The 18,393-nt window shown below is 37.7% G+C and overlaps 1 protein-coding gene across 1 annotated transcript; it reads left to right on the top strand.

The window, feature by feature from the left end:
* Positions 1-2,863: 2,863 nt before the first annotated feature.
* On the top strand, positions 2,864-17,051 carry BCO1 (beta-carotene oxygenase 1). Its single transcript, XM_057372522.1, has 11 exons — positions 2,864-3,039; positions 5,742-5,870; positions 7,177-7,306; positions 8,542-8,689; positions 9,546-9,693; positions 10,644-10,864; positions 11,398-11,655; positions 12,754-12,856; positions 13,456-13,550; positions 15,126-15,237; positions 15,414-17,051. The coding sequence occupies exons 1-11, from the start codon at positions 2,976-2,978 to the stop codon at positions 15,584-15,586; spliced, it is 1,581 nt and encodes a 526-aa protein (XP_057228505.1). The 5' UTR covers positions 2,864-2,975; the 3' UTR covers positions 15,587-17,051.
* Positions 17,052-18,393: the final 1,342 nt, after the last annotated feature.

The raw sequence follows: 18,393 nt of genomic DNA, 5'->3' as shown, positions 1-18,393 counted from the left end.
TTGAATTTGAACAAACCACATTAATAATTTGTGTTTGCAGTTACATCTGGACAGTGCAAGAGACGTGTTTCTAAACAGTCTGGTGGCAGTTTTGTGAAATGAAATCATGTCAATAAAAAAGTATTTAACAAAGATAAGAACTSGTGTTTCTGGCAAGTGAGATAGCAATCAGTGTGACTTCAGCAAGAACAGCCCCTAAGTTCATATCAGTTTTACTACTGGAGTTTTATTTGGTAATAATAACTGTTGATAGCTGAAAGTTCTTAGCACAGCTTAAAGTCATACACATCAAGTCAATTTGACCTTTGTTAATTGGCTTTAATTAGAAATCAAATTCTGTAAGCAAAAGATTGAGATTAAAATTAATTAAGTACTGTAAAGATAAGGAATTATATTGGTGTGTCTGTGATTTTTAAAGCAATAACTTGCTTCTTAAGTGAACCAAAAGTACAAAGGTAGGCACACGGCAATGACATTATTGTTGTGTTGGAAATGCAGCAGTTCTGCTGCGTTGGAAGGTTTTATTTTGATTAACCATAGAAATCACACCCAAAATGTAACCCCCAGCCTCCAAAGATGTCTTCATGGCTCTTTTGAAGTCTGGGAGAGAAGCTCAAGGCAGGCACAGACTGGAGGGAAGTGAAAGTGAGAAAGAGCCCGGRAGGAAGCTGCTTTTGGCCTTCACCACATTTATTTGGAGCAGAAATAGAGTGAAGTAAATSTGCACGTGGTGGGGATCTGGTGACTTCAAAAATATTGTCATGAGGGGAGAATAGAGAGAGGAAACTGTGGACAGAAATGTGAGATTTGGTTGGGGGAAGATTTMTATCTGAAGGGGTTTGCAACAAGAYRAAACATTGTGAAATAATGACATTAGAAAAGTCACCTAATCCACATCCTCTGCTGYTGATAATTACACATTATAATAGTAAATCAATGCTTTGATATTTTGCCATTTCAATGTAAAAAGGGGGGAAATCACACAGTTGGCAAGAAAATTAATCTCCACATACTTTACTAAACTGCTTATTTGTCATTAGTGTGATGAAAACAACAACAAAAATTGTTTTGTTGATAAATTAAGTATTTTTACYGACAAGCAGGAAAAATTAACTTCACAAAGCTTCTTTATTTAAGTTGTACAATATATGAGACAAAACTTTAAGTCACAGATATTCAGATTTAGTGGCCAAACATATTTTAATTGATTTCAGAAGCTCTTGGATTTCTGCAGCTCCTTGTTCTTCCCGTCAGAAGAACAAACTTTTAACAGGGTTTCCAATTATCTCATCTTGGCTGAACCTTAAACTACATGAACACTTGTGGTGGAGAAGTCAAAAGAGGTTTGAATTAATCTTTTTATTGCTGCTTGCTCTATGGAAATCTTAATACCACTACAGATTATACAACTCACAGGTCAGATAACTGAAACTGCACCATTAAGAGCAGCACACATAAATGGRTGAGAATACCCTGAAATGAACATATTAAAGCAGAACAGAACATTGTGGAGAGAGAAAAGGCTTAATGAAAATAGAGTTGGGTGGCTTTGGCTTTTTGCCAGCTCCTTTTCAGTCCCTAACATTGCTGAAAAGTCCCTTACTTGGCTTTGTAGAAAGTAAATCAACATCTCAATGCACACACTCTCATATGCAAGTACACACATGCGTATATGTACAGTGTATATGTATGTTTATGTGCATATATATATATATATTATATATATTATATATTTATGTATGTGGATTTTGATCCCCTTCATCTCCTGCAGCTTTCTGCCTCCAGCATGCTTTTTATTAATATTACTAATTCAAAGACCTTATATTTTCTCTTTTAGTCTGTTTTTTTCTTTGTTATCATCTGCTTCTGTCAGTCCTTTCCAAAAGGAGACCAAGGCACTCCGTCCTGATGATTCCCCAGAGTGAAGATCAGCATCAAACAGACAGCAGCTCTGGAGAAGAGGAACAATGTATAATAAATGTATCAGAAGACTCTGTAGCACAAATTGTGTTTTGAATTTAAAAACTGTTATAGTTCTAAGAGATCAGCCTTAAGAAGTGATGCTAAACATTTTGGGAACAATGGTGATTCAGCGGACAAAATCAGATTTTAGGGTAACCCCATATGAAATTGCATAATATATAATTGTGTGAAGAATTTCTTTATCCTTCATGGTCAATGGAGCCTATGATTTGCCCTGCAATCACATGCTTTATATTGAAATAATTCTCTTTCCAGAGATTTAAAAATTAACAACATTGAACTCAGTTAAGTACCTTATCTAGAAACAAAAGCATGAAGTTAAAAATCTGCCTTAGTTTTAAGGAATCCTGCCATACTTTCATAGGTGGATTCAGGTCACATATAGGAGAATATGTTAGAGTGAAAAGATAMTTCGTTCAAAGATGTGGAGCTCAGTTGATCCTGGAACAGCATCTATATGAAGAAAAATGTCACTTGACTATTCAGTGATGATCATTTCTTAATTTACAGAAAAGCCCAGTTTGGAATCACAGAATGGAAAGAYARGKATCATCCCATCTRAAGTATTTATYACTGCCAAAGTGCCAAATCCAGACCAGACTGTTGATATTTCTCTTCTTTTCCTCTCCCTACCCAGCCAACGGCACAAGCATCCCTAGCAGAGTCTAACATTTACCCGGAGGGATGYAGGTGATGTTTCAGYACTCCAAATRTCTCTGGGTGCTTCATAARRARCAAACAGCTGAGCCTTTTACTTCCCCTCGGAACCAGTGAAAGGGTTAATTTTAATACGAATGCGCAAGAATTAGAGTGTATGTGCTAGGGATTAAAGATCAGCTACTATAAATTGTCAATCTATAAGCCAGCGGCCACCAGCTCACGCTGCACTTTGACCTTATCTTTATATGTAACAGGAAAGAGCCGTTCTTAGCCCAGAGCGRGGACACCGCGCCTCAGGAGCGGCCGGGCACAGAGCAGCAATTTCATCAGACATGGATGTACTTTATGGCAGGAATAAGGAAGAACACCCCGAGCCCATAAAAGCTGWGGTGCAGGGTAAGTGAAGGAAAATYCGTTGTAAAAACGTGCCGCTATTTTGGTGTTTTCCAGTCTGTGAAAACTGCGACACTTTTTCGCCCGAGGCAGCCCTTGGAAAGGGAAACTCAGAGAGACGTCTAAGGGAGTTTTGTTTAAAAGACTGATCTCAGATAATATTTGTGACACTACTGGGGGATTCTTGAGATTTCTTCTCACTCCATGAGCGTTTCTGTGTACTTTTCCAAAGTCTGTTTGAACAGGACTCACTGAAGTTGGTGCTGAGGGACGGGATTTCATCCAGACACCCCTCCCCCATAGCTCCGCTGACTTTCGCTTTCTCCTCTSTGTAACCCCTCCTTACCCTCCACTCTTTGGGAGGGTCTCTCAAACGGGGGTTCTTCATCAGTAAAACTCTAAGCAGCTAAGCAGCAGTACTGCCACAGGTTAGCGTTAAAAGGAGSGTTTGGAAGTTAATCCAGGAGAAACCGTGGAGTATCCTTCAGCAAAACAGTTTAAAGTGGCTCTCTAGSGATCTGCACTCGACCAACCTGTTATTTTCCCCTATTTCTTTTACTTTATAGAAGAGGTTTTTGTTACCATTACAGTAGAGAATTACTTCTGGGAGCCCCTGTTTAGTACATCTTGGCTGTGTTGTTTGTGATATGCAGTCCCAGAAATAGTGGGAATCTCATGACACTTCCCAAATAGAAAACTTAAAGAGATGACAATTAAAACTTGCAGGGCTCGGTTGCTGTTCAGTTTGTCTGACTTGACACAAAATCTTTTCCAATTCAGCTACCAAAGTGTTTTGTTAAAATGCCCTTGAATTGTTTTATGCCTTTATGGGTTTATGCCTTTCAATTACTTTTWATCCAAGATAACAACTTATTATCAAAATAATTAAAGTTATTTGCAAACAATTAATCATACCTGGGAATAGTCTATTTGAACAAAGACTGTATATTTCAGAAAATAAAGTTATGCATACAAAATATTCCTTCWTTTCCAAAGACAACAAAAGAGAACCATGACCCCTTTAAATCTTTTGGTAGCCTTGAGTTCTGCCAGTATTTTGGCTCCTTGTACACTGTAAATATCTATCATATTTTTACCATCAGATGCTCACATACAACCATGTGCTTTTTTGAGACTTTGTTATTACAACAGTAAATAAATTTGCAAGTATTTGGGGATTTCACAGCATTAATGTGTCCTCACATTGCAGAAAAGAATAAGGTCCACATTTTTAAAGCCATATAAGTACTTTTGCATGCTGATTTGGTAGCCAGTGTGATTTACAGGAATGCTGAATTCCTACTAAGATGAATTGTCTGAAAATGTCACTAGATGACCCTTTGTTCCTTGTTTTTCATACTGAAATTAGACCAGAAATTACATCGAATTTCACCRGAAATTTCAGAAGTTGCATTAAGTCTACAGTGCTTTAAAAAGATTTTTCCACCCCTTTTAATCTTTTCCACCAAAATTATCATATACAAAAACAAACTATGGTTATTGCTCTGGAATTTCTTGTGTTAGAAAAAGAAGTAAGGTTTGGTTTTCCAGGCTCTTCTAGAGAATAACAATTAAAATGATGGTGATGATGATGATGATGAAAGTTCATCCATTGTGTCAACTATTTTTGTTCCTGATGTATTCCAGAGCTGAAACACTAATGGAGTTATGCCCAAATGATGGGTGTCCCATCCCTGGAAGTGTTCAGGGCCAGGTTGGATGGGATTTTGACCTGCCCATGGCAGGGCTGGAATGAGTTCATCTTTAAGGTCCATAGGGGGATATTTCCAGCTGTTGTAAAGGGGTTTTAATAAGAAATTGTGTCAACATAATATGTGGGGTCACAAATTAAWCGATAAGAAGAAATATAAGTTCTGAAAGTTTTTTTTATGCAGAGGCAATATCCAATGCAGAAATTGTGTGGAGAAGCAGTATGTGATCTTAAATGTTCCCTCAGGAGCCATAGGCACAAACAAATAAGTCAAGCTTTTTATTTAATATCTGATATGCCTTTGTTCATCTCTTTAACCCTAATGGCATTCTTTAATTGTTATTATTCTGTGAGTCAGGTGATAGGTAATGCATTTCTTGCAGGGATTTGATGAAGAACATTTATGATTCATATCTCAACAGCACTTACGTATTTTCAGTACAATATTCCTATACTATATTTGTGTACAAAACACTACATTATGACTAGTGTCACAAAAGCACTTCCCAAATGACACTACATTATGCTGGGTAATCTAATTAATGAAATTTTAGTGGAATTAATTTAGCCTGAAGTCTCAACTGATGTGCTGAAAGCCAATGCAAGTCATATAACCTATAAAGTATGTTTACTTCTGATAAGCTGTAGTTTTKTCTGGCACGATTAAAAGGGTTGAAATATATCACTATAAAATATGAATACAGGAAGGAAAGGTCCAACTTTATTTACTTCCTGATAATTAACAGATTATATTCCAGCAATCTCATCTTTTTATAGTAATCTCAGATAGCAACAGTCATGCAGAATTTCACTAGTGCCACTTTTTGGGTAGGGGACATTTTAGTTAACCTGAACTGCAATATAATTATATGGTACTGCCAATACACACCAATAATCTGTCTGACTGTGTGAAGCCTGTGCCTTTGGAAAAACTGTCCGGGGACATTCCCCTTGCCTAAATGAATGGATACTGGTAACACTTTTCTGTCCATAGGTCAGCTGCCCACTTGGTTGCAAGGGATACTCCTCCGAAATGGCCCAGGGACACACACAATAGGGGACAGCAAATATAACCACTGGTTTGATGGCCTGGCTCTGCTGCACAGCTTTACATTTAAAAATGGTAAGTTGTTGCTCACTGAATCAAAAAAGAGCTCAACAWTCCACATTTTGGTGCCTTATGTTGCTAATTCTGTCTTGAGTTGGATTGGAGTGTTTTGGGTTTTGTCTGCAGAGTGGTAGGTGGGGGAACTGCTGTGGGGAAAGCCTCCACTCCCTCTCACACCTCACTCTTCACAGCAGCAGCGGGAGAGTCTCAGCAGGGCTGTTTGCAGGGAGATGTTACATTGTCCTTTCTTCTGAAGTGCCAAAGTTCAGTGTTKTTGTCATCCCAGGACAGCACAAACTCAGCTTTGGGCAGTCAYTGCCAAGCAGCCTTCACCTTCCACCCAGGCCAAGAAAACCTCCACGGTTTCCACTGGATCAGCCACACGTTCTGTAGAGGCTGTTCTGCTGTGGGTGAACAGCCCARTTTCAGGGAAGACCAGCATTCCCCTTTTGGGATTTGGCTGCAGCTGTGAGAGCTGCCAGGAGAGAAACTGGGCCACTGTGTCACTTCACATGTCAAACCTCGCTCAGTGTATTCAGCACCCCTACAGTCCCTCCTCCTGTTCGTATCCTTATGGAGGGAAACCAGGCAGCTTCTCTATCCTAAACAATTTAATTTTTTTTTYCMRKTWAAASMWTTTTYMMCCMWTYMRSYKKTTTCACAGTGTGAGACRGGGTGGTTTACACCTGGATTCTTGTGGCAAAAAATATATATTTATAAAAACAATGGGATTTACTCCTGCCATCCTCCAACCCAGTGTTCACTTTTTAGTTTCCATTTCTGTGATCGGAAGCATTTAATGCAACTGCAGGATCTCTTGCATGTTCAGCTCTACAAAATAACCTATGAAGAAATAATCCGTGTTTTTTAAATTGCCAGTATATTTCACTTACCTAAAGCAAACAGAGCTCAGTTAGTTCAAATGCAATGTTCATTAAATTGTTTAGGACAGACATTGATTCCTTCAAGCAATCTGTCACTAAATTTTGCCAATACAGGAGAGTTATCACCACCCATAAACAGATTGTGTAATTAATCATTTTTGCACACTTTCTTTTATTTTACTGGAACAGTTTATCCAAATCCATCCTTTCCCCTCAAAAGTTCCCCAGTGTTAGTAGTGGGATTCAGGGAATCTTGGCAAATTTACCAATCTCAGCAGCCATAAAACCTTCAAAATAGGGAGTTAAGGACATCATTGGTTTCATTCCAAACTATTGTTGCTAAGGGACAGCTGCTTGAGAAACTCTGGCTCTACCTGAGCTAGTTTTTTGAAGGACTAAGTATAAAATGTGGTTGAAATCAGTTTGTTCTTCCTCAGGTGAAGTTTATTACAGAAGTAAATATCTGCGAAGTGACACGTACAACTGCAACATAGAAGCAAACAGGATTGTGGTGTCTGAGTTTGGGACTATGGCTTATCCAGATCCATGCAAAAACATATTTGCCAAGTAAGSAATGCTTTTCTCAACAAGATTCTTCTATCTGCTTCTGTCTCCAGCACAGGTGTCTTTCTGTTTACTCTTGACACCTATGTACAAATACAGCATTTGATTTGTAAATTTACAATTTCTAAATATTGAAAAGGCAGATAGGTATGTACTGCCTATGGGTTTAGTCTAAGGGAAATATTTTAAATTCATTTTATCATCAATATTGGTTGTTTTATTCACTAACACAAGTAGATTGTATAAAAACCAAACATTTTCTTTCTCAAGTGTTGCATGAAATGCTTTGATACTCTCTGAGGAAAGAAGCAGCAAGAAAGGTAAAGATTAAGAGATGGGGAAGAAATTGATGCAAAATCTACTCAACAGAGAAGCATAAATAGCTAAAAACAAACATAAAGGCTTTCTGATTAAAGATGAGTCGAAGCGTTGGCCATTGTGTTATCCTTGGTCTTATAAAATTTGCTTTAGGAATTCCCTAACAAGTGCAAATAGGTCACCCTTCTCTCTTTCCTGGCTGAACTACCTCTAGAGACCTTGAACCTGATATTTGGTAAGGACACAGACACAGACACAGACAGTTGTTGCAAAAGAGCTGATATGTTGTAAGCTGTTCCCCCGAGATAAGATTTTCTTCCCTCTTCCAACAGCAATAGAGTAACTCTGGCATTTTAGGTTCAAAAGGGATACAACAACTTTGATTTGGCTTCCAGTGGCTGGGATAAGTTYCTACACTAATAAAGAAAACTGTCAGGCCCATATGTGAAATTCAATCTTCTTTAAAATCGTAATTGTGTTACAGGATAACATGGGAAACAAAAATATTCCGTTGGGGAGTATATGAATTCATCTGTTTTATGAAGGCATACACTGAAAAACCTACCAGCTCTTAGATAGCAACTGCTGGGCCAAATTTTCCCAAGATAGACACAGGATAGTGTGTGATTAACCCATGCTGATAAACCAGTGCATGTCCTAGAGCTGACTGTGGGAATGGGCCTGGATGCCCATTTGTGCATGGAAAAACAGTTTCTTGCACGTCCTTAACCCTCACCCGGGCCAAGGCCATTGGAGAAGTCCATCCCCTCTGCTTTCCCCTCTCTCCAGGGAGCTGCCAGGAGCAGGCACAGCAGCCCCAGGTCCATGGCACTGCTGGGTCACTTGTGTTCCATGTGGGGGACAGGCAGCTCCAGCTTCCACGGCTCTAACAAACCCTCTGGAAATTTCCCTCTGGACAGGGCATTCTCCTATTTGTCTCACACCATTCCTGAGTTCACAGACAACTGCCTGATCAACATTATGAAAGCTGGGGATGATTTTTATGCTACCAGCGAGACTAACTTCATCAGGAAAATTAATCCACAGACTCTGGAGACATTGGACAAGGTACAAACCACCATCTGTCATTCTGGTTCCTTGTCTGCTAATGAATAAATTTCAGGCTGACTCATAAGGATCCTTTAACACATTCAGGACATCAAATACTTTTCTCTTACTGTTGTCTTACTTTTGAAATCGTGCTAAAGTGAAACAGCAAAGACACCAGATCTTTTAAGAACTCCTGAGTTCAAATATAAATCCTGTTTACTTTGGGAAAAGCTGAGCTTTGAGAAATTTCACTTGTACATAATCTAGGAAGGTTGCAGTAATACCACCGTTACATGATTATTTTGGATRGTTGCCATTATTATGTATCTTTGGTTATAAAATTATTTATATAATTAAAAAATCAGTAGGCCAGTTATATGACTAGTTTTCAAGGACCTTATGTAAGATATTACTTAATTATTAAAATGAGAACCTGAGGTATTGAAATATATGCAATGATTTTTTTTTTCTTAGCCTCCACTACAGTTTGAGTATAACTTCCAAACTTTAGATAAAGTAGAAATCTTTTTGGTCCAGCRGATTACCAGACTCAGGCCTGTTAAATAAACTGTTTTCAGGGTGAAATGGGTATTTGCAAAGTAACTTCTTTAGCCAATCCTCCCCTGATATTACATGGCTGCAAGGGAGGGGTGACTGCAATTCAGATTCTGTAACTCSTTTTAGCCTTGAATTCAGAAATCATTTGAATACCTACAGAAGTAATTTGTCTTAATCATTTAAATTTCAAAGCYATTTGTAAATGGGGCGCCAATATAAGGCCATTGCTAAAAAGGCTGGTGGATTTGTAGTGTTAGTTGAGATCAATTTTAATTCTCTCACACATTCTCAAATCTCTTATTGTATCATTTTCCAGGTTGACTACAACAAATATATAGCTGTAAATGTGACAACTTCTCACCCACACTATGACAGTGATGGAAATGTTCTCAACATGGGCACTTCAATAGTTGATAAAGGGAGGACAAAATACCTTCTATACAAGATTCCTTCTTCTGTGCCTGGTAAGACTTATCTGTTATTGGTATTTTCCAGAAACTGGTTAGTAGTTTCTTTTCTTCAAAGGGCAAGGGTGATGATACAGCTCTTCTAGCAACCAATGGTGTTCACTTTCTTAATTTCAACTTATTGTGAATTTATGTTAACTGCTTAGCCTGTCTGGGCATGTGCTGTTACAAAGGCTCATCCTGAGAACTGTGTCAACAGGGTATTACAATAGGAAGAACCTTACTTTTAAATGAAGGTTCTGAAAACCATTTTCTCTATAGGGCAGTGCATATGATTTGAAGTTGTAAATTTTAAATTCTTCGTAAATGAAAATTCTCTTAAAATGCTGATCCTCTGATTATAGGGAGGCATGATACCAAATAAAATCTAACATAGAGTTAATGCCTCTCTAACCTGGCCTACACTAGCCCTTGCTGACACACTGTGCATTGTTCACAGGGGAAATCACTTGCTCTTTTTCCTTCAAGGTAATCTCTTTTTGGTGTGTGTTGTTGTTTAAAATCAGCTGCCTGTCTCTTGTTGCACAATCAAGAAGCTTTCCACAGCTGAAACATGAGTCTGCGATTTCTAGCTGGGGCTCAAATTTGGGAACATCTCCTTAGAGGTTAAAAAACACAGGGGCATTTGAACCCCTTTTGAAAGCTGCTGATTTAATTAAACATATTTCTCCTCCATGCTGGAAYTTTGAAGACAGTAACCAGTGGAATGAAATCCCAAGATGAGGGGSCTCTCCCTGAATGGATCCAGCATTGTGATTTCACTACATTGCTTCTTGCAGGCTAACTTCTATATTGATTATACAGGAGTAAACAAACCACTTTCTTAACAGGAAAATGGAAATAAAATTGAGAGGAACTAGTTCTTCCCTGCATGGGGGAAATCCAAGTACAAGTTCGGAGCAGAATTTATCAGAAATATAATTTTAAATGTTATCATTCATATTCAGAACAAGAAAAGAAGAAATCTTGTTTCAAGCACCTGGAAGTGGTTTGCTCCATCCCTTCTCGCTCTCTGCTCCACCCCTGCTACTACCACAGCTTTGGAATCACAGAGAATTACATTATCTTCATCGAGCAGCCCTTCAGACTGGATATTGTCAAAATGGCAACTGCTTACATCCGAGGTGTCAGCTGGGCTTCCTGCCTTGCCTATAACAAGGATGATAAGGTATTTTTCCTRCTGCTGAGTGATGGAGTCAGGCAGGCCCATGACCTCTTCCACATTGTTCTGTTTTTCATCTGGTTCATTGATTTCAGTAGTCACTCATTCTTTTTTTCAAACCTTGACTTGTTGCACAGGTTTTTTAGAAGCTGTCTAGCTTCTGATGGGACATACTGTCTCCCATATCCAGAAATTTCTCAAATAAATATCTGATGCTGAAGCTCTACTTCAGATTAATTGAAATTAAAAAGAGACCAGGGGATTTTCCAGGTTTTTCTSGAAAACTTCAATCTTCAGCCTAACTCAAATAGTAATGTGCAACAGTAAAATGAGCTTAAAGCTGTTCCACACTCATTTTACTCCTGTGTTTTTTGGTCTTCAGGTTGGAACCCCTTGTCTCCTAGCAGCAAACCCTGAGTTCTTAATATGTCTCAGTACAAATACACARTGATTAGAATATTGATAATTACCATCAGAAAACAGTTTTATAAATAACTGCTGATTATGAATGGCTTTAAATAATGTTTTCTCTCTTTCAGACTTGGTTTCACTTTATAGACAGRAAGACCAAAAAAGAATTGTCCACCAAGTTTTATACCGATGCTATGGTGTTTTTTCACCATATAAATGCTTATGAAGAGGATGGCCACATTGTTTTTGATCTTATTGCCTATACAGACAACAGCTTGTATGACATGTTTTATTTAAAAAACCTGGGTAAAGACTTTGAAGAGAACGTCAAGCTTACCTCCGTACCAGCCTGCAAACGATTTGTGATTCCTCTGCAGCATGACAAGGTAGAAAGAAAATGGCTTTTTAACCTGTTCTTTGATCACTAATTTAATATACATCAGTGTGAATAACAGGCGAATTATTAATTGCCAGCTCTTTTGTGTGGATTTCTGATTCTGTGGTACCCAAAATGTGCAGGAGGTTTGTAAGTCCTGTGAGAAATGGCAATGGGCAGCTGGACATGGTTACGTGGATCCAGGTTCTGTCACCATCCACTATGGAGAACAGGGCTATGGAAAACATGGAATTTTCTTACCAATGAGATTATTTGTTAAATGCCATCAACTACAAGCAGATATATCCACTTGGCTGGTAACTGCAAGGGCATGCATGAGGTTTTTGCACAATCTGTTTCTTCCACTTTATTGGAAGCCCACATGCAATACATGCACACTCCCAACTGTTGCAACGGTTCTATTAAAATTAGAATATTTCATTTAAGTGTGATTTATGAGAGGAAGAGAAAAGATTTTATCTTTCAGTTTAATTTGAAACATAATTTTACATCATTGTTTGCAGCGAAGATTTGATAGTGCCCAGCAACTTGGACAAGTTTCTGCCTGATGCATTTGGAATGGATGTTACTTTTTCTTTCTACATCCTAGAATCCTGCTGCTCTGCTCTTGTCTCAAAAACAGCTCTGCAGCAATGACAAAGGAGGTCACACCAGCTGTTCAGCGATCTTAAGAATTCAGCAGTAGCCCATTAAAGATTGTATCACACCTATTTTTGCACTTGATTTTCTGCAGTTGCAAAAACCTAACCTTGGTGACTTTTAGTGGAAATTTGTTACCTCATTCCTTAAAACCCATCTTCATTTGTTAAATTCACAAATTTATTATACTTCTGGACTCCAGCCATGTGTATCTAAACTTTTCTATGGACTCCATGGGATTCAAAGTAGTTATTCTATGTCATATTAAAATACTCTGAGTGCAACAAGATTTCTAATGAAAACCTCAGAATCTAAAATGCCATGAGAAGGATCTCCTTGAAGCTTATTTGTTTAATCCCCAAATTGTTAATATCAGACCTGATGAAAAATCTAAATTAGAAGCATATTTTTAGAGATCCATTACTTTTCCAGCATTTGTCTCTTTCAGGATGCTGAAGTGGGTTCTAATTTAGTCACACTTCCCTGTACTGCAACTGCTGTAAAGGAGAAAGATGGGAACATCTATTGCCAACCTGAAATYCTGTGTGAAGGTGAGACACATCCTTTGAATATCTGGTGTTACATTAGTTTTGTATTAATGCAGGATTCCAAATCTGATCTCACAACTATTAATAAGGCCTCAAAATCTACCTGTTACAAGAGTCATTTTAGTTAAATAAGTCTGTTATAAGTACTACTTCAGGTTTAGCTGCCTTTTGTAAAGATTGCCTTTGAAAGCAGATTTTTAACCTTTTATTAGGAGTTAATAACAGGAATGTGTAAATATGTATTTACCTAAGGTGAAAGTAATTTCTTAGAACGGTAGCTTCCAATTCTATCCCAATTGTTCATGTCATGTATTTATAAAGAAATAGACCCAAAGCAGAAAAGCATCACAAATTCCAGTCTAGTGAATCCCTAAGAATGAAAAATTTTGGCTTTTTGAACTAACAACCCTGGCTCACTTATGTTGATACCCATCTTCATCTTCTTAGAAATTCAGACATGCAAAATCTATACAACACCATTTTTAAGTAATGTAAAGGTTTTTCACAAGGCAAAACTTGCTGAAGATTGGAGTCTCTATATAGGTGTACACTTGAGGTATTTTCTTGTCTTGTTGCTAAGTCTTGAACTTTATTTCACACAGGGATAGAACTGCCTCGCATCAACTATGACTATAATGGCAAAAAATACAAGTATGTCTTTGCAACAGAAGTCAAGTGGAGCCCAGTTCCTACAAAGGTTTGATTAGCATTTATAAAGTCAGTGTTTTCCCTTTCCCCAGTGTTTTCCAGTGGGTCATTTACATGCAAAGAAACATGAAAAGCCTAAATTCTCATAAGGATAAGCTCAYGTTGTACCATTTCCCTCATAAAGTATTCATAAACTCAGGCTTCTTTCTCCAGTTTTACATTCACAAAAATTGGGCTGAACCTTCTGTGATGTACCAAGGACTATAAAGAAAAGAGTAGGAAGAAAAAGTATTAGATATTTTTAATACTTTTTTTTCATTTAGGAAACCTAACTAAAAAAATAAGCTATTGCAACATTACCTAATAAGTTTTAAGTATTAAAACAATACCTAATTTTGAGGAAAGCTTTATATTTTGCTGGCTAATTCTCTATTATAGGGTAGCAAATGCTTTGTTTACATGGCCATAATGTCAACTTTTCAGGAGACAGCTTAGAGTACAAACAGATTAAAAGGAAAAATATTTATATTTGAAGGTACAATTATTATACAGACCGACTCACTCGTAACAATTCTCGTTCTGTGACTACAAGGCAGCACARACTGAGGCCACTGTTGGTTCTTGTATATAATTACCACAACTGATTACAAAACAAAGCTGGATTTCTGCATGATGCAAGAAAATTTATTGCAGCACATCTGACAATAACTCAAACAAATCTGCAAGTTCATCATTTACAGCGTAGATAATCTCTGTTTGAGTTAAAGACAATAAAAAATGCTGGTATGAGGTTCTTTTTTCACATCAGTTGCAGTTTAATTAATACAAGCACAACCACCTAATCCTTAAGTAAAGTCTGTCAGTGAAAGTGCTGTCATCTTGGTTAGAAGAGAGAATTCTTCCAAATTCTTTCTCCAGTAATTTGAATGGTTTCACTTTTGTGTAAACATATTTTTTGGCTAAATATCAAAATGGAAAAGAATAGAACTGCATCTCTATGGATAGAAAAAAGGCCTTAATGGAATTGAACTGAAAATGCCAGGCYTCCCCTCTGGAGATTGGTTTGGCCACTCAATGGGATGAAAATCCACACTTTGTTCCTTCAATAAATCCCAGTGTCTGCCCCACTGGTTTAATCTTTATACCCCACTAGGAACAGCCTTTGCTGTGGCATATGTACACTACTGCACAGAAGACGGCCTTGAGAAATATGGAAGTAGTAATAAAGGAAAATAATMTACAGGATTAGAAAATGGCAAGTTTAAGTCCTGTTTCCTGCTGTACTACAGAATCTCAGTGAATTGGCACAGAGAACTTAAATATTCTGTGTCTTTGACTCTCTACAGTGAGGGGCTTCACTTACAGTGAAGGGTCTCTTGTGATCTGTTACCATTTGTGAACTACTAAAAGCCCATAAATCAAAGGTGCAATCTCATGAAATGAAATGAAAAGAGCATTGTGCGATTATGACTCAAAAATTTAACATTTTTCAGGTGTTTTTTTCTTGTGATGACACCTGCCTTAGGATTGGTTCCCCCTGCCAGCAGTCTGTTCATTTTGTACTTTTGGAAAAAGCCACTGTCAGAGTCACTGACATTTTTCTTTTCTTGCCATAACTATTTAGATTGCGAAATTTAATACCCAGACAAAGGAAATGCTCCACTGGGAACAGGACCACTGCTGGCCCTCCGAGCCCGTTTTTGTTCCCCGCCCAGATGCAAAAGAAGAAGATGATGGTAAAATAATGACAMCATGCTGAGAGCTGGGGTTGCATGAGTTTTGTATTAAATCTTACAAGTTTCAGTGGTTTTAGTCAAGAAAGCTGGGTTGATGCCTCCACTGTGAGATGGGGTTATCTTTTCTACTTAGTGAAACTATTTTATGTTTCTAATTCTTCATCTGTATGTCACAGGCGTTGTTCTGACCTGTGTGGTGAGGAGTGATCCAAAGGAACCACCTTTCCTTCTTATCTTGGATGCTAAAACATTCACAGAGTTGGGACGAGCCACGGTAGATGTAGACATGCATCTGGACCTGCATGGGATGTTTATACCAGAGCAAGATGTGAAAACTCAGACTGAGTAAAATCTATTTGTTGTATTGCACAGACTGAGATAACCTTCTACTGAATGTGGRCATAATATCTTTCAGGAATGGCCTTCTCTTATGATAAGAAATGAGTAATTATAACCTCTTCAATATCTATATATAATCTCTTATAAGAGATAGAAATGACTTTATTGCAAATTATTGTGAGCACAGCTGGTATATTACTATTCCTAATGAAGAATTACCATTATGAAATGCTGATATGTTGGATACATCTTGTGGGGCAGGGAATAGGAGACAGAGGTAACAAGAAATATTTTATTTGAGTAGAATAAAGCTTTCTGAGCAAATGAAGTATTGCATTCATAGGGTGACGCATGGCATGAGTCACAAATGTCTGCAGGTCATGTAACTTCCATAGGCTGTTGCAAGACTGCAGCTGACAATGAAAGTTGTCTCCTGCCAGAAAAACTCATGCTAAACTATTTGCTGTGATACCAATAATTCATGTCAATGTATTCTCTTGGTGCTTGATTTCCTCAACTCTACTATAACCAAAGTATTATGCTGAGGTGCTACATTTTTCTTTTCCAGAACCTAAACCCCACCCCCCAGCTCTTCTAATAATTTCATGGTGTATTTTTTGCTTTTATGTTGACAAAACCAAGTAACTTTATTGAAATAGAGTAGACGGTTATATGTAACATTCAATTATACTTTAGTGGCATTTAATCTTAAGCACTTTGTATTTAAATCAGTTTTCMTTGGGCAGAATATCTGCCATGGCATTTCATGTAATTAGATGATTACATTGTGTAAAATATAAGAATTGTAGTATTTGATATTGCTACTAGTCTCTGTTAATAGAAGTATGTGTGTGAATGAGGGCAGTGCATTTCCAGAAGCACTCAGACTCATATGTAACAAATAGCTTAGGAACAAAGTGTAAGTCCTAATTTAGGCCTCATCTGARCCCCACAGTAGCTGAGACTAGAAGCTGTTATTGCCATAACTAAGCATTGGCTTTATGTCTGCTTATGTTCTCACATGTGTTTGCCATTGCCTGTACCAGATGCTTCGTGATAAAAGTGCACAACTCTCACTCACAGTCACAAATAAAAAGCACATTTCAACATAAAATTCAAGTGCCAAATACAGTGTGACTGGTTGTGTCACAGAAATGACATTTCTTACCCCTGAGTGTGTTCCTGATTTGAGGTATTGAGTTTTCTTTAAGTGAGAGATTTTTTTGCTTCAAATTGTATTTTCTCATTGTGGATATCTTTGCTGCTGGAGGCATCTTTACTGATGGAGAAAACCAGATGCATATCCATCTATTTCAGGTGTTCATCTGGTGTGTCTGTATCATCACACAACTCAGGWACCTTTCACTTTTACACACATATTCCCAGTGTCTGTGCTGCTCACAGTGTTTCACAGGTGGGAAACAGAATGAAATTGTTGTGATCTACTCCCTCCCCACCACATGAGAACCGAGGCTTTGGTGTTTGTGATTACCTGAGGTGTTTATGTTCAGTTGGCAACTGAATCAACATCATCCACAATTCCTGTGTGCTCTGTTAACAACCAGACCTCTGTTTCTCTGCTTACCTCTTTGCACTTTGTTAGGATAAAGGGGATTTTTAATGTAAATAAAACCCAACACTGTGGTCAGATGTAGTTAAAGTATGCAGTTTTGTGCATTCAAAGGTTTACAGGTTCCATAAAATGGTAATAAACACTTCAGTAAGGTGTGTTTGCAGAAATGGTCACTTTTAGTATTTTCAAGGCATATTGCCACTAGTGCTTAAATAGAATTCTATCTTCTAAAGAAGAAATTGAATTCCATTTTTTATAAGTAATATGGAACSAGTACTGGAAGGGAAGACTGACTTGTGATATTGGCAAAAGACACCAGCTCTGAGGTTGTTTCTTTTCATCTGAAAAAGTATGGATTTAGCAAATGTCCACAARTATATTTCTAGAATTACAAGGTGGCAATGAATCAAAAGTCTAACCATTGTTATAGATTTCCTTCTAAGAGTTTGTCTCCAGAATTTCTTCTGTAGTACTCAYAGGGTTATGTTTTTGGATGATGACAGGTTTGGATACAGGCGTGACTTGACTTCTGAGGAGCTAATTCTTACTGGTAGAGATGACAGGATAGGGAAACACTCATCATAAAAACAACCTTTAATCTAAGAAAGCAAATATATTATTTACATTCTTGTAGAAATAGTGCAGAAAATAAATTATAAGAACTTGTCTTGGGTATGATTATTTAAATGAGATATGCCATCTTCCCTTGGTCAGTACTACACARGATTTAATTAGCATTAAGTTTGTAGCAAACCTGAGGAGAAAAACAATGTAAATCAGCATTGGCCAATCCCAATATCCTCCTGCAGCAGAGACAATGGGAATAAAACCATACAGCTAATCACAAATTTGTTCAAGAATGTTTTTAGTGGTTGCAATACCAATCTGATGAAACATTTRCCCTGAATATGGTAACACACTCTATCATTTCCAGGCTGACAGAAGCAAGGGGAAATGCAGATATGCTTTGCCAAGTGGCTGCAAGGCTCGTAGGGTTTTTTGATGTGGTAACATGGCACGTGGTAATGAGTGTCATTTGGTTTGCTTCTGACACCYTTTGCTATGAATGAAATCTCAAGGGCCAGAAAGGTTTGATTCTTCTTTTGCACCAATGTAAGTCATAAATTAGCCCAGCAAAAGTCACAGAGTTAATATAGGGGCTTAACACAAATCTAGATTGTGACTGCAAATAAAAAAAAAAAAAAGTGAAGAGAGGTATCTCCATTATAAGGAAAATATATAAT

The sequence above is a fragment of the Malurus melanocephalus genome, unplaced genomic scaffold, assembly GCF_030028575.1.
Source record: "Malurus melanocephalus ecotype Western Australia unplaced genomic scaffold, MMel_1.1 scaffold_173, whole genome shotgun sequence".
NCBI classification, from domain to species: domain Eukaryota; kingdom Metazoa; phylum Chordata; class Aves; order Passeriformes; family Maluridae; genus Malurus; species Malurus melanocephalus.
Note: the sequence above shows the minus strand (reverse complement) of the source record. Positions and strands in the feature narration are given on the sequence as shown.